The sequence below is a fragment of the Oryctolagus cuniculus genome, chromosome 5, assembly GCF_964237555.1.
Source record: "Oryctolagus cuniculus chromosome 5, mOryCun1.1, whole genome shotgun sequence".
NCBI classification, from domain to species: domain Eukaryota; kingdom Metazoa; phylum Chordata; class Mammalia; order Lagomorpha; family Leporidae; genus Oryctolagus; species Oryctolagus cuniculus.
Window position 1 is genome coordinate 18,392,164 of NC_091436.1, and position 25,048 is coordinate 18,417,211.

At 45.2% G+C, this 25,048-nt stretch overlaps 2 protein-coding genes across 26 annotated transcripts in view; one reads left to right on the forward strand and one right to left on the reverse strand.

Annotated features, from left to right (window-relative positions):
- Positions 1-23,450, forward strand: part of KATNA1 (katanin catalytic subunit A1) — a 39,117-nt gene extending 15,667 nt beyond the window's left edge. For all 3 annotated transcript variants that reach the window (XM_017338340.3, XM_002722435.5, XM_008249907.4), the window contains 8 exons: positions 874-1,054; positions 10,135-10,256; positions 11,660-11,765; positions 12,530-12,688; positions 17,513-17,639; positions 20,240-20,374; positions 20,696-20,822; positions 23,097-23,450. In XM_017338340.3, coding sequence (XP_017193829.1) covers positions 874-1,054; positions 10,135-10,256; positions 11,660-11,765; positions 12,530-12,688; positions 17,513-17,639; positions 20,240-20,374; positions 20,696-20,822; positions 23,097-23,295 — 1,156 coding nt within the window. In that variant the 3' untranslated portion in view covers positions 23,296-23,450. The remainder of the gene's footprint in view (positions 1-873; positions 1,055-10,134; positions 10,257-11,659; positions 11,766-12,529; positions 12,689-17,512; positions 17,640-20,239; positions 20,375-20,695; positions 20,823-23,096) is intronic.
- GINM1 (glycosylated integral membrane protein 1) overlaps positions 17,918-25,048 on the reverse strand; it is a 40,051-nt gene continuing 32,920 nt past the window's right edge. For 15 of the 23 annotated variants that reach the window (XR_011388460.1, XR_011388459.1, XM_070073431.1 and 12 more), the window contains one exon: positions 17,918-18,785. Coding sequence is in view for 12 of the 23 variants with exons in the window: in XM_070073448.1 (XP_069929549.1) it covers positions 18,629-18,785 (157 nt within the window). In the remaining 11 variants the exon portion in view is untranslated. Of the gene's footprint in view, positions 18,786-18,918; positions 19,432-25,048 lie in introns of those variants that run through there. The other 8 variants (XM_070073454.1, XM_070073452.1, XM_070073443.1 and 5 more) reach the window with 4 other exon arrangements.

Genomic DNA, 25,048 nt, shown 5'->3' on the forward strand with positions numbered 1-25,048 from the left:
AGTGAAGTATTTGATCACATCGGCCTCACAAGCAGAAGCAGTAGGATTCTCTTTCAGGGGTAAGGGGATGTTAAGCCCTAAATAGGGTCCCTTCTTTTTGCTTGATTTGTTTCTTTTTTTTTTTCTTACTTTGTTGTTGTTGTTAAGATTTATTTATTTGAAAGGCAGAGGGATACAGAGAGAAAGAGAGAGAGAGAGTTCTTCCATCCACTGATTCATTGTCTAAATGCCTACAACAGCCAGTTGCTGGGCCAGGCTGAAATCTGGAGCCAGAATTTTCATCCGAGTCTCCCTCATGGGTAGCAAGGACCCAAGCACTTGGACCATCATCCTCTGCTTTCCCAGATGTGTTAGCAGGAGGCTGGATCAGGAGCTGCAGTGTCTGAGGCCCGTATCACAAGCAGCAGCGTGGCCCACTGCACCGCAGTGCCAACCCCATTTCCTGATTTCTCTGATCTCTTTTCCTCTCCCTGATTTTTGAATGCTCTGAATTACTGTGCAGTTCTCTGACTTTATTTGTTGATTATATCCGCTCCTTCTTGTAATGTATTTAACTTGCTTCTTTTCAAAGCTGTTATTTTTCTATTTGTCTTCATCTGTACTCATGCCTGGGAGAATCATTCTTTCTTCAGCTGTGTTGGTGATTCTCACTGGTAATCACCTGAACTGTATTCTCGTTAAATCCCCACAGCAGGCATGTCAGATTTAAATTTTAGATCTAGCCTTCACCGTCCTGAAATTCGTTCACTACGATCTTGTTCAGTTATTGCCTCTATAGACTCATAGATGCTAACTTACACACTATGTGTGTTTACCCATATCTGGACCAAAAGCCAGAGGTGCTTACAACTTTAATACCTTGTGTTTGATTAGACCATCACCAGGACCTAGAAAACGCCAGTCTCCTCAGTACAGTGATCCGAAACCACATGCTAACCGGCCAAGTACAGCTGTCAGAGTTCACCGTCCCTCCGCACAAAATCTTCACAATGACAGAGGGAAAGCTGTTCGTTGTCGTGAAAAGAAAGAACAGAATAAAGGAAGAGAGGAAAAGGTAAATGTTACTGATTTTCATAAATGAGAGTTACTTACAAACCACAAAATGAAGGCTACAAATTTCTGTAAGTTTTAGTCATCAGTGTGCAAGTGTTGTCACAAAACCTTAGCTGTACTGCATGTGCGTGGGCTGGAATCAGTCAACAGATAGTTTTGGCTGTTTGTAACTTTATATTCTGATGTAATTTCAAACTGGTGAACAAGTCCCTGGAATGGTATCAGGAGCTTCCTTACATTCTTTGCCTAGTTTTAATGGTTATTAATCCCTTGGATTTGCCTCTCTGATTTTTTCATTATATTCTCCGGATGCCTCTATTTTCCTAAGTTGAGAATAACTTGTAGGTGTAATGCCCTTTACCTTTTAGTATTTCAGTGTATATGTCCTTATGTACTGGGATATTCTTTTACATAAACACAACACAATTATTAAAGATAGAAGTGTTATGTTGATATTGAACTGTTAACTAATGCTCAGACTCTGATGAAATTTGCCTGTCATCCCAGTAGTGTCATTTATAGCTGTCTACCCCTTCCTCCTTCCCGGATCATGACCCAACACAGAATCACAGATTACCTGTCCAATATCTGTAGTCTCTTTTAAATGTAAACACTTCTTTGGCCTTTGTCTTTTTTGGTCTGGCATTTTCAAAGAGTATTTTTATATTTTTATTTGTTTTAAGAGGTAGATGGCCGGCGCCGTGGCTCACTAGGCTAATCCTCTGCCTGCAACGCCGGTACACCGGGTTCTAGTCGCGGTTGGGGTGCCAGATTCTGTCCCGGTTGCTCCTCTTCCAGTCCAGCTCTCTGCTGTGGCCCGGGAGTGCAGTGGAGGATGGCCCAGGTCCTTGGGCCCTGCACCCGCGTGAGAGACCAGGAGGAAGCACCTGGCTCCTGGCTTCAGATCAGCGCGGTGCACCTGCCATAGCGTGCCAGCCGGAGCGGCCATTGTGGGGTGAACCAACGGAAAAGGAAGAACTTTCTCTCTGTCTCTCTCTCACTGTCCACTCTGCCTGTCAAAAAAAAAAAAAAGTAGAGTTACAGAGGGAGATACAGAGAGAGACATCTTCCCTTTGCTGATTCACTCCCCAAATGGCAGCAGAGGCCAGAGCCGAGCTGATCGGAAGCCAGGAGCCAGGAGCTTCTTCCAAGTCTCCCACGTGGGTGTAGGGGCTCAAGCACCTGGGCCATCCTCTACTGCTTTCCCAGGCCATAACAGAGAGCTGGATCAGAAGAATAGCAGCGGGGACTTGGACCGGCACCCATATGGGATGCTGGTACCACAGGCAGAGGCTTTAGCCCACTATGCCACAGCGCCAGCCCCATGGGCTATGTATTTTGTAGAATGTCCTCAGTTTGGGTTTTTTCTGATGGCTGGACATGATTAGATCAAGATTGTGCGCTTTTGGCGGGAACACCCTTGCAATGGTCTTCTGTTCTGTCCATGTATCTCATAGGATGGCACAGGGTGTCTCTTCTATTATTGGTGATAATTTGGATTACTTGGTTTTGATAGTATTTGCCAGGTGTCTCCTCTATAAAGTTACCATTTTTTCTTTGTAATGATTTAGGAAAAGATGCTTTGAGGTTGATAATTATTCTGTTTCTCATCAATATCCAGTCTATTTGTTTTAGTATCCAGTAATTCTAGTATGAATCAATCATTCCTTTCTGATTGCAAAAATCATGATTTTCTAATGCTGCTATTCTAGTTGAGTTTTTTAGCGTTCTATAAAGAAAAACTTTGTCTTCTTCCCCTTTGTACTTACATAAGTATGGACTTGTGGGCTCTTACTGTATACAGTAAGTTACAATCTGGTACTATCATTATTTTGATTTGAGGAATAGGGGATCTTCGATGCTGGATCCTGTGTCTTTTTGATATGTACCCATCATTCTCTGAGCGCCTTCTTCTTTTCTGACCCCATGTGATGTTCCAGGCTCAACCTGTATCTTGTCTGCCCTATTCCTGGGAGGCTTGGTTCCTATTCATGAGAAATAGTATTTAGAGACCAAGATTTTGATGCTAGTGAATTTCTTTGAGGGTTTATTAGTAATAAGGAGCGCATCGGAATCTAGGAACTTAGCTTCTGTCTTCTCTACTTCTACCACTTCTCCCTCTCCTCCCCTCTCCTGCCCAAATAGCCACCACATATGGAGCTGGGCCAGGCTGAAGCCAGGAACCTGGAACTCTTATCAGGATCTCCCACATGGGTGGCAGAGACCCAAGCACTCAGGCCATCTCCTGCTGCCTACTCAGGCACATAGTGACCTGGATCAGAAGTGAAACAGCCAGGACTTGAACCAGCACTCATATGGGATGAGTGGCAGCTTAACTGGCTGCACCACAACGCCAACTCCAAAGTAACATTTTCTGCTACATAGGAAGTGCTCAGTAAGCATTAGCTATTATTTCCCCCAAACATTCCAGGTAACTTAGAGTTTACTGTGTTTGCCGTTAGATTACACAGGTTTTCCATTATGTTGAGGTTTTTTTTGTTTTGTTTTGTTTTGTTTTTTAATTTAATTTATTTGAGAGGCAGAGTTACAGACAGAGGGAGAGACAGAGATAAAGGTCTTCCATCTGCTTGTTCACTCCCCAAATGGCCACAACAGCTGGAGGTGAGCCGATCCCAAGCCAGGAGCCAGGAGCTTCCTCCAGGTCTCCGGCATGGGTGCAGGGGCCCAAGCACTTGGGCCATTTTTTATCACTTTCTCAGGCCATTAGCAGAGGGCTGGATCAAAAGAGGAGCAGCTGGGACACAAACCAGCACCCATATGGGATGCTGGCACCACAGGCGTAGGCTTAGCCTACTATGCCACAGCACCAGCCTCCCACACCAAACCCTCCTTTTTTTATTTTAACATTTTATTTATTTGAAAGACAGAGGTGTATACACACACACACACACACACACACACACACACACAGAGAGAGAGAGAGAGAGAGAGAGAGAGAGAGAGAAAGTTCTTCCATCTGCTGGTTCACTCCCCACATGGCTGCAACAGCTGTAGCTGGGCCAGGCTGAAGCCAGGAGCCAGGAGCTTCTTCAGGTCTCCCATGTTGCTGACAGGAGCCCAGGACTTGGGCATCTTCTACAGCTTTCCCAGGCACATTGGGAGCTGCATCAGAAGTGGAGCAGCTTAGTCTGGTATGCCATACCAGGCTCAGTGAAGTATTAGCTGTTAGTTGGAAACATAATTTTTCTGTTGCCCTTTAGTTTCGGTTTCTCCAGAATAGAGCAGAGGAAGAATGGATGCTAGAAAAGAGTCCCTCGGCAGCGGTCAGAGGAAGTCTTCTGTCCAGCTGCAGTTCCAGCATCTAGATGGTAGAATTATCCTGGTAGAAGGAGTCAGAAACTTCCTTCTACTGAGTGCAGGTCTGTCTTTGTTACTTGTAAAATTCTGCTTAGGACTTAAAGCAAGGGGCATATGAAGGCAGAGAACAAGTGTATAGAATAGATTTTCTTCCAAGTTAGCGTGTGGAACTCAGTCTGGGTCTCCTACATGAGTGACAAGGACCTAACAAGTTGAGGCATCACCTGCTGCCTTCCAGGGTACACATTAGGAGGAAACTGGATTGGAAGTTGAGGCAGTCATTGAACCCCAGGCACCCCAAGTGGCAGCTTAATCATCACATCACTGTTTTCACCCCAGTATCTCTTTATTGGTGTGTTTAGATGTTAACAAAATTGTTAAGACTTAAATCTGCCATTTTTTGTTTTCTGATCAGTGTTTCTTTTTTTTTTTTCTGTGTTCTTTCCCACCTTCTTATGAGTTACTTGAATATTATTTAGAACTCTACTTTATCTGTAGTGTTTTTTAATATGTCTCTGTATTGCCTTTTTTAGTGGTTCTTCTAGATATTTTGTAAACTTAAGGAACTTAGAGTGGTTTATTGTTGGTGTCATTGGATCATTGGATAGGTTTGAGTGAAGTACAGAAATCTTATCTTTGTATCTTTCTACCCTTCCCACTTGTAATTATCCTAAATTCTTTTTTCTCTATCATTCAGAAACACATCAGACAGTACTGTAACTTTTATTGTAGTTGTCAAACATAATTTAAATCTAAGGAGAGGAGAGAAGGCCTGTTGTTTGAGAGGGCTTCAAGAAAATCAGGGAGGGGCCAGTGCTGTGGCATAGCAGGTAAAGCTGCCACCTGTAGCACAGCATCCTAAATGTGTGCTGTTTCAAAACCTGTCTATTCCACTTCCTTTTTTTTTTTTTTTTTTTAAAGAATTATTTATTTATTTGAAAGGCAGAGCTAGAGAGAAGCAGAGGCAGAGAGAGAGAGGGGTCTTCCATCCACTGGTTCACTACCCAGATGGCCATAATGGCCGGAGTTTAGTCTGTTCGAAGTCAGGAGCCAGGTCTCCCACGTGGGTGCAGGGGCCCAAGAACTTGGGCCATCTTCCGCTGCTTTTCCAGGCTATAGCAGGGAGCTGGATTGGAAGAGAAACAGCTGGGACTAGAACTGGCACCCATGTAGGATGCCAGCACTTCAGGCTGAAGCTTTAACCCACAGTGCCCGCCCCTGTTCCACTTCTGATTCAGCTCCCTGCTAATGTGCCTGGGAAAGGGGAGGAAGATGGCCTAAGTGCTCAGGCCCCTGCATCCATGTGGGAGACGCTGAAGAAATTCCTGATTCCTAGTTTTGGCCTAGCTCAGGCCTGGTATGGCTGTAGCAGCCATTTGGGGAATGAACCAGCAGATGGAAGATCTCAATATCTCTTTTTCTCTCTTCTCTCTCTCCTTCTCCCTCCCTCCCTCCCTCCCTCCCACCCTCCCTCTCTCCCTCTCTCTCTCTCTCTCTCTTCCCCCCTCTCCTCCCCGCCATTCCCCTTCTCTCCCTGTAACTCTCTGCCTTTCAAATAAAAAAAATTTAATGGGCGCCGGGTTCTAGTCCCGGTTGCTCCTCTTCCAATCCAGCTCTCTGCTGTGGCCCTGGAGGGTAGTGGAGGATGGCCCAAGTGCTTGGCCTCTGCACCCGCATGGGAGACCAGGAAGAAGCAGCTGGTTCCTGTCTTCGGATTAGCACAGCGCCAGCCGCAGCGGCCATTTGGGGAGTGAACCAACAGAAGGAAGACCCTTCTATCTGTCTCTCTCTCTCACTGTCTGTAACTCTACCTGTAAAATAAATTTTTTAAAAAAAATTCAGTGTTCTCAATTTGGGGAATTTAAAAAAAAATTTAAAAGAAGGATCATGGAAAAATGAAATTTTTTAAACCCTCCCTTGTACTTATCTATATTTTTGCTTACTCTATTGTTTTTCCCTGGTGTTTAAGGTTCTTTCTTACATTGTTTGTTTTCTGTTTAGAGAGTTTCAGCCATTTATTGTGGGTTGGTCTTCTGGCAACGAAATTTTCTTTGATTTTGTTAATCTAAAAAAATTTTATTTCCTCTTAATTTCTGAAGGATATTTTTTGCTGGGTATGGTATTCTGGGTTGATGGCTGTTTTCTTTCTGCAACTGAAAAATATTGTCCTATATTCTCCTGGTTCCCTGATTTTGTAAGGAGAACGAAATCTACTTTCATTAGAATTGTTTTTCTGTATAGGCAAGGCATTGACTTTCTTTCCTTTTCTATTTTTAAGATTTTATTTATTTATTTGGAAGTCAGAGTTACACAGAGAGAGGAGAGGCAGAAAGAGAGAGGTCTTCCATCCGTTGATTCACTCCCCAATTGGCTGCAATGGCCAGAGCTGTGCCGATCCAAAGCCAAGAGCCAGGAGCTTCCTCTGGATCTCCTACGTGGGTGTAGGGGCCCAAGGACTTGGGCCATCCTCTACTGCCTTCCCAGGCCACAGCAGAGAGCAGGATCGGAAGTAGAGCAGCCAGGTCTCGAACCGGCGCTCATATGGGATGCTGGCACTTCAGGCCAGGGTGTTAACCCCCTGCGCTGCTGCGTCACAGTGCTGACCCCAACACATTGATTTTCCCTAGCTGCTTTCAGTTTTTCCTTTATCTTTGGTCTTCAGGTGTTTAATTATAATGTGTCTTGACATGAATTTCTTTGGGGTCTTCTGTTTGTTTCTGAGGATTTCTGCTTTTATTTATATCAAGAATATTCATCATTGCTTGAAATCTGTCAAAAAACTCCAAAATCTGTCATTTGGTCTTGGCATCTATTAGTTGTCTTTTTTCATTAAGTTTGAGATCTTCTTACTTCGTGGTATGGTGATTTTCAGTTGAAACCTAGACATTTTCTATTTTTTAAAAAATTTATTTATTTATTTGAAAGGCAGAGCTACAGAGAGATATTTTCCATCCACTGGTTCACTCTCCAAATGGCCACAATGGCAGGAGCTGGGCCAATCCAAAGCCAGGAGCCAGGAGCTTCCCAGCTCTCCCAAGTAGGTGCAAGGGCCCAAGGACTTAGGCCATCGTCTGCTCTTTCCTGGGCGCATTAGCAGGGATCTCGATTGGAAGTGGAGCAGCCAGGTCTCAAACTGGCGCCCATATGAGATGCTATTCTACTATGAGTCTGAAATCATGTGTTTTTAAAATCAGTAGGTTTAATTCCTACATTATGGTAAATACAGTATTTTAGCAGTACTGCTAAAAGGTGAGCATCATAAGTAGGTGTGGAACTTAGAACACCTCTGATCTATTACCTGTACCAAATACCTGAGTTTAATGACCCAGTCATTGGGTTAAGTTCTTCGCTTCTTTAGTTTCATTGGCTTTATCTACTATGCCACAGCACTGGCCCCTAGACGTTTTTTCATATTATAAGGCTAGATGTTCTGTTTAACTAACTTCTGACATTTTGACAAGGAAAGTAGGGGTGGCACTGTTGGCAGGTGGAGGTAGAAGTCCAGGTTTTGACACCAGGGTACAGACAGGGGCCCTTTCTGTGCTGGCAGGCTGTGGTGCAAGTTCTCCATGTGATCTCCAGTTTGTGGTTGGGTGGCCTTTTCTGATTCTCCACAAGTACTCCTCTGACACCTCCCAGTGCCTCAGGAACTCCTGGGTCAGGGTGGAAGTCCAGGTGCGTGCTTGCCACTGACTAGTGGGGTTGGTGCGGGGGAGGTGGTTAAGGACCAGCTTTCTCTTTGGACTGTGGTAGCACCCTGCTGGGGATTGAGTGCCTCATTACAGGTTCACAAAGGTGGGAAGTCTAGGTTCCCCACTTGGCCTTTGCTGGCCTGGGCCACACCCAGGCTACCGCTCCTCTGAGGTGTTTGAGTAGAATAGAGTGTTGTTGCTATAACTTCTCTCTTACAAGGACTTGAACCAGCACCCATATGGGATGCCAGCTGTGCAGGGGCAGCTTTGCTTGTTACACCACAGCACTGGCCCCTTGACTGAGCTTTTGTAGCTCTGTTTCTCCTTTCTGTCTAGTTTAGGTTTGTTTTGCTTTGCCCATCAGGGTTGTGTTCTATGGGAGAAAGGAAAGAGGGCTGAGCAGTGCCTTCTGTTTGTGTCTTCCTTGGTGCACATTATGTGTCCCTGATAGAGACAGTCTTCTTTATGTTCCTCATAGTTGCTAGCGTAGAACAGATAGTTTTCACTCCCCAAAGTTTGTAACAGGGCTGGGTCAGGAACTAGGAATTCTATCCAGGTGTCCCACGTGGGTGGCAAGAATTCACCTACTTGGGCCATCACCCACTGCCTTCCAGGCTGTGTTAGCAGAAAGCTAGTATCGGGGAGAGGGGCTGGTGTGGAGCAGTGGGTTAGCCGCTGATCTGCAATGCCAGCATCCCAATCCAGCTCCCTGCCAATACACCTGGGAACACAGCAGAAGATGGCCCAAGTAGTTGGACCCCTGCCACCTATGTGGGAGTCTTGGATGGAGTTCCAGGCTCCTGGCTTCAGCCTGGCCCAGCCCCAGCCATTATGGCCATTTGGGTAGTGAACCAGCAGATGGAAGATACCTCCCCCCTCATCTCACCCTCCTTCCCCATCTTTCCCTCTTTCTAACTCTGCCTTTTAAATAAATAAATAAGGGGCCGGCGCTGTGGCGCAGCAGGTTAACGCCCTGGCCTGAAGCACCAGCATCCTATATGGACGCCATTCGAGTCCAGGCTGCTCCTCTTCCAATCCAGCTCTCTGCTATGGCCTGGGATAGCAGTAGAAGATGGCCCAAGTCCTTGGGCCCCTGCACCTGTGTGGGAGACCCAGAGGAGGCTCCTGGTTCTTGGCTTCGGATCGGCACAGCTCCGGTCGTTGCAGCCAATTGGGGAATAAAAGTGAATCATCAGATGGAAGACCTCTCTCTCTCTCTGCCTCTCCCATCTCTCCCAGGTCTCCCATGTGGGTGCAGGGGCCCAGGCACCCAGGCCATCCTCCACTGCTTTCCTAGGCACGCTAGCAGGGAGCTGGATCTGAAGTGGAGCAGCCCGCGGGACTCAAACTGCCGGCATCATAGGCAGTGGTGTAACGTCTACACCACAGTGCCAGCCCCATCACCATGTCTTTCATCACAGAGATTATCAGATACCCAGCTCACAACAGTGGCTCGTTACTGAAGGGAGATAGCAGTCTTAATGTAGGAACTGTGAACTGTTTCGAGCTGGCAGCTTAAGCAGTGTTCAACAGTTGACGCTGTGTTTCTCAGAAATCTGAACATCCCATAGTATCTTGTGAATTTGCCATGATGCCCTGGGCACTGCAGTAAAGGTTGGGAACTGGCCCTAATGACCATCATCATGGAGCATGAGAGGAGTCTCACCTAAGGCCTAAGGTGTCTTCAGGAGGGTCATGGGAGTAGTGAGAAGGGCTGCTTTTAGGAGCACTGATGAGAACCAAGTAGATAGCTAAAGACTGAGCTGTAGCCTTGCTAAATAAACTATATGTCCTTGATCTCGTCTTCTTGAAAGTGTTGAGATAAATGTCACTTACCTGATATTCACTAGTCACCACAGTCAGTCAATCTATGAATTTTTTGATGCTGGCCAGTTCATATGCATGGTCATTTTTGTTACTTTAACTCTTGTCATACATTTAGCTAAAAATGAAAATTGAGTATAAAACTGATGTTGATAGAGAAAGATGACTTAGAGTCTTTGTTGCTATTTTTATCACTTGTTTCATTTGTATTTGAATCAATCAAAATCTCTTTTTTTCCCTCATGTAGAACAAATCTCCTGCAGCAGTTACAGAACCAGAAACAAATAAATTTGATAGTACTGGATATGATAAGGACTTAGTGGAAGCTCTGGAAAGAGATATAATTTCTCAGAATCCCAATGTTCGATGGTAAGTCCCATTACAATAAAATAATTCGATGTTGATAATGTTCTTTGGAACAGAAAATGGAGCAGATGTGGGCATTCACTGAAGATTGTCCCTGGGCAAGAGCAAGATTGTATGCACTATGAGCAGCACATAAATGAAAAACTGTACTTTGCTTCAGCATGTACCAATTTTTTTGTGTGAGTTTTTTTAATAAATAAATTATATACAAAATGAGGGGGCCAACGCTATGGCGTAGCGGGTAAAACACCACCTGCAGTGCTGGCAACCCATATGGTCGCCGGTTCAAGCCCCGGTTGCTCCACTTCCAATCTAGCTCTCTTCTGTGGCCTGGGAAAGCAATAGATGATGCCTAAGTCCTTGGGCCCCTGCACCTGCGAGGGAGACCTGGACAAAGCTCCTAGCTCCTGGCTTCAGATCAGCACAGCTCCAGGCATTGTGGTCAATTGGGGAGTGAACCAGTGGATGGAAGACCTTTCTCTGCCTCACCTTCTGTCTCTGTGTAACTCTGACTTTCAAATAAACATTTAAAAGAAAATGAGAATAAGAGAAATTTCATGATCTTTCTGAGTCACACAGTGGTGAAAAGGCAATGATTGTAATACATGGATGTTATGTATTATCTATAATATCGTATGGATGTTGGTTTTATTTCCTATTTTATTAATATTTCTAATCAAAAATTGCATTTTAATGATGCAATAAAAGAACTATTGATTTAGGGAGAAAAAGATTTGTAGTTTATCACAATAATTATAAAATCTCACTTTCCCACCATGTTAGAAACATTCTATTACATATTTTCTGGTTGAACCTTGGTGATTATTTCGATAGTTTTGGGTAATACATAAGTTTTTTGGTGGTTGATATTTATACAATGAAGATATGTTTTCATTTGCCATGTGTATCAGTAGTTGTAGAGTTCTAATGGTAGGGATGACCTCGCTGCAGTCTTGATGTTATTCTGTGACTTTGGTGTCTACCCCATAATAGAGTTGGGGCCAAAGCAGCAGTCTGGTAGTCTGTTCTACTTTATGCCCTCTTTATTTATTTATTTTTAATGGCTTATTGTTGCTAAGTCATGGAGCTTATGGAATGAGCACTATAAGAGAAGGAATTCCAAGTGAGATGGCAAAATAGTACTTCAGAGTGGGCCTACAGACCTGCACCCTCATGAGCCAAGCTGAAAACCAATACTGTCTAAAAATGAAGACACATATTGTGCTCTCTGAATACGTTGGTTGGCAGGGCGGGCCTTTACAGGGTACTGTGCACTTGTGTCCAGAGAGGGGCTTGGTGTTTGGTCAGCAGTGTGAAATCCTGCACTTCCCGTGGTTCTCAAGAGGGGCTACATGGAGTTCACTATGTAATCTAAGGGGTTTTTGATAAAATGTCCTCTTTTTCAGGGATGATATTGCCGATTTAGTAGAAGCTAAGAAGTTGCTTAAGGAAGCTGTGGTGTTACCAATGTGGATGCCAGAATTCTTTAAGGGCATTCGGAGACCATGGAAAGTAAGTTTATCACTGTCACTGCATCATCAAAGTGAATCACAGTACACTGCTGGAGAGAGCCAGTATTAATCTGTGTTGGGGAAGTGCAGGGAGAAAAGGAAGTAAAAAAAAAAAAATTAAAAGGTGTATGTTATATTATTCAAAATTTTGTTTAGTATTTAAACTGTTGCAGGGTTCCCAGAATAAGCAGTAGATGCAGTGTGATCTTTGGAAGTTACTGCACAGCAGAGTAGAATGAGCTCATTTGCCAGTGTGCCTCGTTAGCCAATGCAGATTGGATTTGTACTGGAGAAACCCGACGTGCATGCACTTTAATGAGTGCTTTTTAAGGTCATGGGCTAATCTGAAAGAGACTCAAAAAGTTTCTTGGATTTGGAAAATGTGCTAATGGGTAACTCTGCACTGACTGATATTTTAAAAATCCTTCAAAGACTAAGTGGTACAGAATTACAGACAAATTTTGTGTAAACTATTTGAGAATAATAACCTAATTTGCCTAAACATGAAATGTATGCAGATACCATTGATATCTATCTTACAGTATTAATATTATAACTACTCCTTCTCAGCTCTGAGTTCCAAATCTTTAATAATGTGGTTATCTTCCTTTTGTAATGGAAAAAGTAAGTTTGTGTTGAAATAGCCTTCTGCTTATCTGTTTGTCTTTTGTCTTAATGTATACATTGGTTGAAATTTGATACTTAGTAATGAAATTCTCATGAAGTAGAACAGTAGCAGTGCTTACAGTATTATATTCCCAATAGGGAGTACTGATGGTTGGCCCACCCGGCACAGGAAAGACCCTCCTTGCTAAAGCAGTAGCTACAGAATGCAAGACAACATTCTTCAACGTCTCTTCATCAACTCTGACTTCCAAATACAGAGGAGAGTCCGAGAAGCTTGTCCGTCTTCTGTTTGAAATGGTGAATGTTTGAGACAGCTCTACTGGTTCCTTACCTCTGAAAGGGGAGAGAGTGAGTTGTAGCTATCTCCAGTGTACTGGGAAGCAGGCAGGGTGACATTCTCTAATGGTTCCTTACCTCTGAAAGGAGAGAGTGAGTTGTAGCTATCTCCAGTGTACTGGGAAGCAGGCAGGGTGACCTTCTGCCCAGGATGTGAGATGCCTGTGCTCTTGAAGTCTTGAGTTTCTTTCTCCTTTCCGCCAGAGTAGACTCCTGTCTGTTGGTTTATTGACCACTCACATTATGGGATCAGCATTACTAATGTACTATGATTCTGAAAGTGTGTGCTTTTAAAATCAGTAGGCTTAGTTCCTACATTATAGTAAATACAGTATTTTAGCAGTACTGCTAAAAGGTGAGCATCATAAGTAGGTGTGGAACTTAGAACACCTCTGATCTATTACCTGTACCAAATACCTGAGCTTAATGACCCAACCACTGGGTTAAGTTCTCTGTTTTAGTCTCTCTTTCTCTCACCACCACAAATCTTAGTTCAAGGTAATTTAACACGTTCTGTTAGACTTTAATGATTACTTCAGTCTGCCTCTAATAGTATAGTTATATGTAAAAGGACAGAGACTGTTACATGGACACTGACAGAGATGTGAATTCTTGGTTATAGTAAGCAAAACTGAGATGCCTGTGCTAATATTCCAGACCTTCCTTCTTAAGCTCAGAATAAAAGGAGACTAAAATTTTCACAATTTCAGGTTATCCATTTTCTGAAAAAGCTTTTGACTATTTCACTCCCCATTTTCTTTCAAATTCATAACCCATAAGGCAAATTATCACATGTTCTTAATGGCATGTTAGTAGTCCATGGCACAATAGGCATCTGATAGAGGATCTCTTAGATTTTCAGAAGATAGTTTGTCCATTAGTTGAAATAAAACTACATTGTCAGGGCTGGTGCTGTGGTGTAGTGAGCTAATAAGCCTCTACCTGCAGCACCGGCATCCCATACGGGCACCAGTTCTAGTCCCAGCTGCTCCTCTTCCGATCCAGATCTCTGCTGTGGCCTGGGAAAGCAGTAGAAGATGTCCCACGTGCTTGGGCCTTTGCACTCATGTGGGAGACCCAGAAGAAGCTCCTGGCTTCTGATTGGCCCAGTTCCAGCCGTTGTGGCCATTTGGGGACTGAACCAGTGTATGGAAGACCTTTTTCTCTTTCCCTTCCTCTTTCTTTCTGTAACTCTACCTCTCAAATAAATAAATAAATAAATAATCTTCAAACAAACAAACATAAACAACATTGTCAATATTCCAGAATAACTAGGCCTTTGGAAAAGCAAAAAATCTAAATAGAGTGAATGGTTAAGTGTAGGTTCTTGAGTCAGGTGACCTGGATTCAACTCCCACCTCAATCACTTTCCTGTCTGGTGAGCTGTGGGCAGATTCCTGGCTTTTCCCATCTTCAGTTACTTTATCTGCAAGAGGGCCTACTGTAACATCTGGAGGTTAAACAAGCTCATGTGTGTAAGTTGCTTAATTCAAAACCTGACTCAATAAACATCAGCTGTTACTGTTGTTAAATTTTCTAACGTAGGATTTATATTTAAGAATACTAAGTCGTTTTCTGCTATGGAAGACTTTTTTTTTTTTTTAAAGATTTATTTATTTATTTGAAAGTCAGCTACACAGAGAGAGGAGAGAAAGAGGTCTTCCATCCGGTGGTTCAGTCCCCAATTGGCTGCAACGGCTGGAGCTGCGCCAATCCGAAGCCAGGAGCCCCGGGCCTCCAGGCCTCCCACGTGAGTGCAGCGGCCCAAGCACTTGGGACATCTTGTACTGCGTTCCCAGGCCATAGCAGAGAGCTGGATCGGAAGTAGAGCAACCGGAGCCAGCGCCGTGGCTCACTAGGCTAATCCTACACCTTGTGGCGCTGGTACACCGGGTTCTAGTCCCGGTCGGGGCACCAGATTCTGTCCCGGTTGCCCCTCTTCCAACCAGCTCTCTGCTGTGGCCAGGGAGTGCAGTGGAGGATGGCCCAAGTCCTTGGGCCCTGCACCCGCGTGGGAGACCAGGATAAGTACCTGGCTCCTGCCATCGGATCAGCGTGGTGCGCCAGCCACAGCGCAGCGGCCATTGGAGGGTGAACCAACGGCAAAAGGAAGACCTTTCTCCCTGTCTCTCTCTCTCTCTCACTGTCCACTCTACCTGTCAAAAAATAAAAAATAAATTAAAAAAAAGGAAGTAGAGCAACCGGGACACGAACCAGCACCCATATGGGATGCCAGCGCCTCAGGCCAGGGCATTAACCCACTGTGCCACAGCGGAAGACTTATTTACTTACTTGAAAGTCAGAGTTACACAGAGAAGGAAGGAAGGAGAGGCAGAGAGAGGGAGAGGTCTTCCATCTGCTGGCTCACTCCCCAACTGGCCACAACGGCTGGAGCTGTGCCAATCTGAAGCCAGGAGCCAGGAGCTTCCTCTGGGTCTCCCACGCAGATGCAGGGGCCCAAGAACTTGGGCCACCTTCTACTGCTATCCCAGGTAGCAGAGAGCTGGATGGGAAGTGTAGCAGCCGGGACTCGAACTGGCGCCCATATGGGATGCCGGCACTTCAGGCCAGGGTATTAACCTGCTGTGCCACAGCACCGATGGCCTATATTTTAAGATGACTTAAATTTGATGAAAATGTGTCTAGGACTACTCATGTAATGTGTAAGTACATACAAAAACTTATTTTTGCTGTACTGTCAAGAACTTTTACTTTTTAAAGATGTATCCATTTATTTGAAAGGCAGAGTTAGCACAATCTTCCATCTGCTGGTTGACTCCCCAGATGTCTGCAATGCCTAGGGCTGGTCCAGGCTGAAGAAAAGCTTGGTTGAGGGTATTTGGCACAGCAGTTAATAAGACACCATTTGAGAAACTCACATTCCACATTGGTGTGCCTGGGCTGAGTCCCTGTTGTGCTTCGGATTCAAGTTTCCTGCCTATGTGCACCCTGAGTGGCAGCAAGTGATAGCTTCAGTATTTGGAGCCACTCCACACATACGGGAGACCCACATGGACTTCCTGGCTTCTGGCTTCAGCCTGGCCCAACCCTAGCTATTGCCGGCATTTAGGGAATTAAGTCAGTGGATGGGAATTCTCTCTGCCTTTCTGCCTTTCGGAATAAAAACAACAACAAATCACAAAAACAAATCCCCCTTGGGACACAGAAATTAAATTGCTAATTGACCAAAACTTTAAAGCTCTTTAATAGTAAAGGGAAAAAATGGCAATTAGAATTTCTTAGAGGGGCAGGCACTTTGGCACAATGGTTAAGACACTGCATAAGGGGGCTGGCGCTGTGGCGTAGCTGGTAAAGCTGCCATCTGCAGTGCCAGCATCCTATATGGACGCTGGGTTGAGTCCTGGCTGCTCCACTTCTGATTCAGCTCCCTGCTAATGTGCCTGGAAAATAGTATAGGATGGCCCTAGTGCTTGGGCCCCTGTAGCCAAGTGGGAGTCTGGGAAAGAAACTCCTGGCTCCTGGCTTTGGGTTGGCCCAGCTCTGGCTGTTGAGGCCATTTGGGGAGTGAACCAGCAGATGGGAAATCTCTGTAATTCTGCCTTTCAAATAAGTAAATCTTAAAAGACACTACATAGGATGCCTGCATCCCAGGAGTACCTGTGCATAAGTCCCAGCTCTGTTTCTGGTTCCACCTTCCTGTTAATGCACACCCTGGGAGGCAGCAGGTGATGACTCAAGTACTTTGGTCCCTGCCACCCACATGGGAGTTCTGAATTGAATTCCTGGCTTTGGCCTGTCCCAGCCTTAGCTGGTAGGGGCATTTGCAGTGTGAACTAGTGAATGGGAGATCGGTCTCTGCATTTCAAATATAGTAAATAAAAAGAATTTCTTGGAGGCAGCCTATATGATTTTATTTAAGGTAATTTTTTTAACCATTTTTATAGAAGTTTAGAATACCAGCTAGTATCTGTAAATGTTATCCCACCATAGTTACCCACATTATACAGTGTACAGAATAATCTGTGTAAAGGATAATCTTGAATTTATATCAAATATTCACTTATTGAAAAATCAAAAATATATTTGAATAGCTAAGTCTGCATTAGAAGCTCTATTTTGGGGCTGATGTTGTGGCGTACCAGATTAAGCTGCTGCCTGCATTCCTGGCAGCCCATATAGGCAATTGTTTGAGTCCTGGCTGCTCCACTTCTGATCCAGCTCCCTGCTAATGTGCCTGGAAAAGCAGCAGAGCATGGCACAAGGGCTTGGGCCCGTGTACCCACAAGACCTAGAAGAAGCTCCTGGCTTCAGTCTGGCCCTGCCTTGGTAGTCTTTTGGGGAGTGAACCAGTGGATGAAAGGTGTCTCTCTCTCTCTCTCTCTCTCTGTTCTTCTAATTCTTTCAAGTAAATAAATAAATCTTAAAAAATATACATATTGTATGTTAGTCAAAATCCATTCTCCCCCCATATTAGGGCAAGAGAATGATGCATAGAATGGCAGCCTTCTCATGTGTTTTCTGATAGGTGACTTATGGCTGCAGTGGCCAGAGATGGGCCAATCTAAAACCAGGAGCCTCTTCCACATCTCCCATGTGGGTGCAGGGGCCGAGGTGCCTGGGCTGTCTTCCAGATGTTTTCCCAGGTGCATTAGCAGAGAGCTGGATCGGAAGTGGAACAGCCAGGACTCAAACTAGTGCCCACATGGGATGCTGGCGCTGGTGCCACAGATGGCAGCTTAACCCACTACACCACAGCGCCAGCCCCACTTGTAGGTTATTTTAAAAGGAAACAAAAACTTAGTGCTGCATGGTTTCTTCTTTTAGGCTCGATTTTATTCTCCAGCCACCATATTTATTGATGAGATAGATTCCATTTGTAGTCGCAGGGGGACCTCTGAAGAACACGAAGCAAGCAGAAGGGTGAAAGCAGAGCTGCTGGTGCAGATGGACGGTACGTACGCGGGCTGGCCGGGCGGGGCTCGTGCCGCCCCGGTGGGTCAGCTCTCCCCACAGTGTCCCACCTCCGAGGCTTCTAAGGCTTGTTCCTCACTCCACGTACATCAAAGGGGGCTGGTGCACAGTGCCCGCACACACAGTTCTAAATTTAGTACACTGCCAGTGGCAACCTGTCAGAAATAGTGACCATCTCCAGGGCACCTTTTGACATATATGGTGATCTCTTTTTTAGCCATGGTGAAATAGAAATAAATACAAATAAAGCAGCCTTGATTTTATATCTTTTGAAAAACACTTTAATAGGTAGCTTTTTTTTTCTTAAAAAATTCATTATTTATTTATTTGAAAGAGTTACAAAGGAAGAGGGAGAGACATAGAGAAAGAGATCTTCAGTCCCGCTGTTTCACTCCCCAGATGACTTCATCAGCCAGAGCTGGGCCAGGCAAGAAGCCAGGAGTCGGGAGCTTCATCCAGGTCTCCCACACGGGTGCAGGGACCCAACCACTTGGGCCGTCTTGTGCTGCTTTTCCCAGGCCATTAGCAGGGAACTGTATGGGAAGTGGAGCAGCCAGGACATGAACTGGCACCCATGGGGGATTCTGGCATTGCAGGTGGTGACTTTTACTCTCTATGCCACAACGCCAGCCTCAATGATGAAATCCATTGTGAGCCATAGTTTTAGCATATCACAGAAACCCAATTCTCTCTCTTTTTTTTTTATTTGAAAGAGTTACACAGAGAAAGAAGAAGAGGCAGAAGAAGAATCCGCTGATTCACTCCCCAACCGGCTGCAATGTTTAGAGTTGTGCAGATCCGAAGCTAAGAGGGTTACAGAGCAAAGTAGAGCCAGAGAGCCTGGGCTAGGGCGGGGCGGGGTGGGGGGTCTTCCAGCCGATGGATCACTCTCCAATTGGCTGCAATGGCTGGAGCTGTGCCAATCCGAAGGCAATGGTCTTCCAGTCCATTGGTTCACTCCCCAATTGGCTACAATGGCCAGAGCTGCGTTGATCCGAAGCCAGGAGCCTCCTCTGTGTCTTCCCACAGATTCAGGGGACCAAGGACTTGGGCCATCTTCCACTGCTTTCCCAGGCCATAGTAGAGAGCTGGATCGGAAGTGGAGCAGCGGGACTCAAACCAGCACCTGTATGGGATGCCGGCATTGCAGACAGTGGTTTACCTGCTACGCCAGAGCTCCAGCCCCTCAATTTTTTTAGATTACAATATCATATAAAAGGGAGCTTAAAAAAGTTCATGGAAAATTCATTCAGGTTATCTTTTTTTTTTTTTAAAGATTTATTTTATTTATTTGAAAAACGAGAGTTACAGAGAGAGGTAGAGACAAAGAGAGAGGTCCTCCATCCGCTAGCTCACTCCTCAGATGGCCACAGCTGCGCAGATCTGAAGTCAGGAGTTTCCTCCGGGTCTCCCACACGGGCGCAGGGGCCCAAGGACTTGGGCCATCTTCCACTGCTTTCCCAGGCCATGAGAGAGCTGGACCGGAAGAGGAGCAGCCAGGACAAGAACTGGCGCCCATATGGGATGCCAGCGCTTCAGGCCTGGGCTTCAACCTGCTGCACCACAGCGCCAGCCCCTACGTTATATATATATATTTTTAAGATTTATTTGAAAGTCAGAGTTACACAGAGAAAGGAGAGGCAGAGGGGTCTTCCAATCTGTTGGTTCACTCCCCAATTGGCCACAATGGCCAGAGCTGCACCGATCTGAAGCCAGGAACCAGGTGCTTCTTCCGGGTCTCTTCTACTGCTTTCCCAGGCCATAGCAGAGAGCTGGATGGGAAGTGGAGCAGCCAGGATTAGAACCGACACCCATAAGGGATGCGGTGCTTCAGGCCAGGGTGTTAACCCACTGCACCACAGCGCTGTCCCTGCCCCTAGGTTATCTTTTAATTTCATATTCTGTGAATGGGTTTTTTTTAAAGGTTTATTTACTTATTTATTTGAAAGTCAGAGTTACACAGAGAAGAGGCAGAGAAATGTCTTCCATCCGCTGATTCACTCCCCAACCGGCTGCAATGTTTAGAGTTGTGCAGATCCGAAGCCAAGAGGGTTACAGAGCAAAGTAGAGCCAGAGAGCCTGGGCTGGGGTGGGGGGTGGGGGTCTTCCAGCCGATAGATCACTCTCCAATTGGCTGCAATGGCTGGAGCTGTGCCAATCCGAAGGCAAGAACCAGGAGCTTCCTCCGGGTCTCCCATGTGGGGGCACAGCGCCAGCCCACCCTCTGTGAACTTTTAAAAATTATTTATTTAAGCCGAGAAAGAGCTACCATTGCTGGTGGGTTGCAGGAACTCAGCTACTTGATCCATCACTGCTCACTCCCAGGATCTCCATTAGCTGGAAGCTGGAATCCAGAGCCAGAACTGGAATTGAACCCACACCTGTATAGGAATTGCAGGCATCATTACCGTCAGGCTAAATGTAAATGTGCCCCCTGACCAGCTGCGGACAGTTGGCTTTCTAAGTCTTAAGGGGCTTGTAAACTATACTCCTATAATTGCTGTACTAAATACTTGATAATTTTTAAATGCTGAACTTTATTTTGCATCATTTTATTTTCTCCCCTTATCCTTCTTTTAGGTGTTGGAGGTGCTTCTGAAAATGATGACCCTTCCAAAATGGTTATGGTTCTGGCAGCCACTAATTTTCCCTGGGACATAGATGAGGCTTTAAGACGACGTCTTGAAAAGCGCATCTATATTCCTTTACCATCAGGTCTGTTCATCTGTATCTTATCGGGAGAGCTCCTGTAAATCCTCAGCTTGTTTTGCTTAATTTAATGTCTGGTATAAAGTAGCTGTCCTTAGACAGGTAAGAAAGGCCAGCTGTCTTCCCTCATTTTACTACTTTGGCTCTATCTAGAGCCTGCGAGCCTTGATACTAAATATTAAAAATTCAGTGAGGAATGGCTCTTGAAATTTCAGGCAAATCAGCTTTTAAGAACTGGAAAATAACTCCTCACACAAAGCAGAGGAGAAAAAACAATACACTGTTTTTATGTTGAAGGCTTACATTTTAAAATGTTTCTACCATTAGCAAAAGGCAGGGAGGAGCTACTACGAATAAGTCTGCGTGAGCTGGAATTGGCTGATGATGTTGACCTTGCAAGTATAGCCGAAAAAATGGAAGGTTATTCAGGTGCGGACATTACCAATGTGTGCAGGTACGTATCATTTCGGAAGCATAGGTTTTTGTGGGTATATACTTCTATGACACGTTTCTGGCAAATTAAGATAGATGAAGAGTCGAGATCCACACTACAGTCTGTAGTCGGGTCATGAAAGTTTTTTTTTTTTTTTTAATTTATTTATTTTTGATAGACAGAGTGGACAGTGAGAGAGAAAGAGAGAAAGGTCTTCCTTTGCCGTTGGTTCACCCTCCAGTGGCTGCCGCGGCCGGCGCACTGTGGCCGGCGCACCGCACTGATCCGATGGCAGGAGCCAGGTACTTATCCTGGTCTCCCATGGGGTGCAGGGCCCAAGGACTTGGGCCATCCTCCACTGCACTCCCTGGCCACAGCAGAGAGCTGGCCTGGAAGAGGGGCAACCGGGACAGAATCCGGTGCCCCAACCGGGACTAGAACCCGGTGTGCCGGCGCTGCAAGGCGGAGGATTAGCCTAGTGAGCCGCGGAGCCGGCCATGAAAGTTAACTGTGAGCAGGTGTTAGTGTGATATTTGGGGATCTTTCATGGCCGTGAAGTCTGTAGTATATCTGGAAGCTACAGATTCAAGAAACTAAATTGAGAACATTCTGGAAAATGTGGAAAATCAGTAATTCTCTTAGATTTTAGGTTATTGGTGCGTTCTGTACTGTAATATAGGAAATGACTGTAATAACTACATTGATTTGGCCTACCTGGACAGTCTCGTTTTCAGTTAACGTATCCTAAATGTGACAGGTAAAGAGATTTAGTAGGCTTCATCCTAATCTGAGGTATTGGCTCAGATTAGCAAGGGGCTTGACTGTACTGGTTTTTCTCTCAAGACAGGATACTACAGAGAGTTACCAGGATTAGCAATAACATGTATACATAAAGCAGCTGTAAACAGTGCTTCAACACAGTTGTAGAAGACAGTAGGAAAAATAAATTTGGGGCAAGTGTTTGGACTTGCAGTTAAGATGCTGGTTAAGATGGCCATATTCCATATCAAAGTGTCTGAGTTTGATTCCCAGCTCCCAACTTCACCTTCCTGCTAATGAAGACTGGGGAGGCAGCAGTGAGGGCCCAGGTGATGGGGTGAGGAAGGCCTAGGTCGACTTCCTGCCCCAGGCTTTCCTTGCAGGCATTTGGGGAGTGAACCAGTGCCTGGCAGCTCCATTGGTCTCTCTGCCTCTCATGTGTTTATTTTGATGCCAAAAAATGTTGAGACCCAGGCATATAAGTGGTCTTCAAAAAATTTATGAATTAAGAACCCCATGCATGGATTTGAAAGTTTTTACACTGGTACAGGCACTTAAGATGCCCACATGCCCTGTCAGAGTACCTGGGTTTGAAAACCAGCTCCAGCTGATTCCAGCTTCCTGCTAATGCAGAGCCCTGAGAGCCAGCGCTGAAGGCCCAAGTAATTGAGTTATGCCGCTCACGTGGGAGACCTGGATTGCATTCCCAAGCTCCCACCTTTGCCCCAGCCCAGCCCTGGCCACTGTGAGCATCTGAGGAGTAAATCAGCAGATGGGAGCTCTGTAGTTTTTGCATCAAATTGAGCATTTCTTAATTTCACTTTTCCATGAACTTTTTGAGGTGCCCTTGTACTAGAGTGTGAAGTTCCTCTAACAGAGCAGGAAAGGAGAAACCTCCTTCCTTGATGAGCTGGCTTTCACGCTCCCTGGAGAAAATAATTTCCTACCAGCAGGTGGTCTTTTGCCTTTGTGATGCCTACTCCTGATTTCAGTTAACACTTGTAATGAAATTCACTTGCTAGTTCTTTATTGCACCTTTTCTCCTTGGGCTTTATGCTAATTAATTACTTACATTGATTAGAATCCTCCTCATTTCATCCTGGAAGATTTAACTGCTGAAACACAACTCAGACCAGGCCTTGTATTCCAATATACAATTCTGAGCAATACACATATATAAATATAAAAGATTTCAAAATCTTACTTGAGAGTCAGACAGACTCACTCCTCAGATGCTCACAATGGCTATGGCTGGGCTGGGCTGGGCCAGGCTGGGCTGGAGCCAGGAGCTCCACCCAGGTCTCCCATCTGGGTGGCAGGAACCTCACTGAGCCATTGCTGCTGCCTTCCACCATCTGCATAGTAGGAAGCTAGAGTCAGGAGCCCTAAGTGTGACCCAGGTACTGCAGCGGAGCACACAGGCATCTGAACATCTGCCCCTTTAATAGCATCTCAGCTGGACCATTTTACAGTGCATGCATTGAGAATTCTTATATCTCGTCAAAATAATAACTTGTGATTTTAACTTACAACTAGGGATGCATCCTTGATGGCTATGAGAAGGCGTATTGAAGGTCTGACTCCAGAAGAAATCCGGAATCTTTCAAGAGAAGAAATGCACATGCCTACAACTATGGAAGATTTTGAAATGGCTTTAAAAAAGGTTTCTAAGTCAGTGTCGGCTGCAGACATTGAAAGATACGAGAAATGGATATTTGAGTTTGGATCATGCTAAATTCTCACATGCAAATTGTGAGAAATCTGCCTTAAGTCTTTGGAAAATAATTAAATGTAGTATTTCATTGCACTGAGTGCTATATTTTTTTAAACTTTCATAATGATAAGATTTAAAAAAAGATTCTGAATAAAGGCAATTTTTTAAGCTGAAAATTTGTTTTAATTTTTCATTACCTGATTTCTCTTCCAGTGGCTACAAATGCTGCAGCACAAATATTGTTAGTTAATTAGCTTGGAAAATGGTCTGGCTTTATTCCTGTAAGTATAGCATCTTCTCTCCCACAGTGAACTGCCAGCATTTCTTCCAGGGAGTACAGTAATGCCGACTCCAGCTTCCTAGGCAAGCCAGTGGGCAGCTGAAGACTCCTGAACACTTTACACGAGCAGTGAATACGGCTCAGTCCATGCCCCATATGTGCCTCCTTCCCACCTGCTCTCAGCACACTTTCCCTCCTCTTCTGACCAACCTCATTTTACTGTGCTTTTTTAAGAGAGGAAAATACAATCTTGTCTGCTTTATTCTACCCACATAAATGGCTGTGCTGCAGGCAAGTAGGTGTTTTTAAGCCAATGCTGCTCATTGCACTCTAATCAGACTCATTAGCTCATTCACTGAAGGTGCTACTTTAACTAAAATAGTTAATGGTAAAAAATAAAATATATAAAAGTTAGTGGTTTAAAATTTTCATTAGGATTTCCACTTACAATTACTTATAGAAAATCGCTGGGGCTGGCATTGTAGCACAGGTCAAGCTGCCACTTGTGACACTGGCATCCCATTTGAGTGCTGATGCGAGTCCCAGCTGCCCCACTTCCGATCCAGCTCCCTGCTAATGCAGCTGGGAAAGCAGCAGAGGATGGCCCAGATGCTCGGGCCTTGCACTCATGTGGGAGACCCAGAAGAAGCTCCAGGCTTCTGACTTCAGCCTGGCCCAGCTCTGGCTATTGTGGCTATTTGGAGAGTGAACCAGCAGATGGAGGATCTCACTTTCTCCCTCTTGTCTCCCGCTCTCCCTTTCAACTCTTTCAAGTCAGTCAATCTTTAAAAAAAAAAAAAAAAAAAAGCCACCCAGCCATAGAAGAGATTAGAGATTGAGCACTTTGCTGTGGTCAAGTCTTAGTGGCAAGAAAAAAAACCCAGATAGGAATCTGTTGATGGCAAAGCCTACAGGTTTTTTTTTTTTTTTTTTTTTTTGACAGCGTTATAGACAGTGAAGCGGGGGGGGGGGGGGGGGGAGGTCTTCCCTCTGTTGGTTCATTCCCCAAATGGCTGCCATGGCTGGCAGAGAGGAGGGGGAGAGAGAGAGAGAGATTGTGAATCTTCCCTCCATTGGTTCACTCCCCAAATGGCCGCCCCTATAATTTTCAATAGATCATTTGGCTTCCTCAGTTTTTTTCTTTGCTAGAATCTAGTTACGGTTAATGGGAGAATTGAGACCCTGTCATCATTTGGCGTACTGCTCCTTTCTAATAACATGCAGGCCAGCGCCGCGGCTCACTAGACTAATCCTCCACCTAGCGGCGCTGGCACACCGGGTTCTAGTCCCGGTTGGGGCGCCGGATTCTGTCCCAGTTGTCCCTCTTCCAGGCCAGCTCTCTGCTGTTGCCCGGGAGTGCTGTGGAGGATGGCCCAAGTCCTTGGGCCCTGCACCCCATGGGAGACCAGGAGAAGCACCTGGCTCCTGCCATCGGATCAGCGCGGTGCACCAGCCACAGTGCGCCGGCCATTGGAGTGTAAACCAACGGCAAAA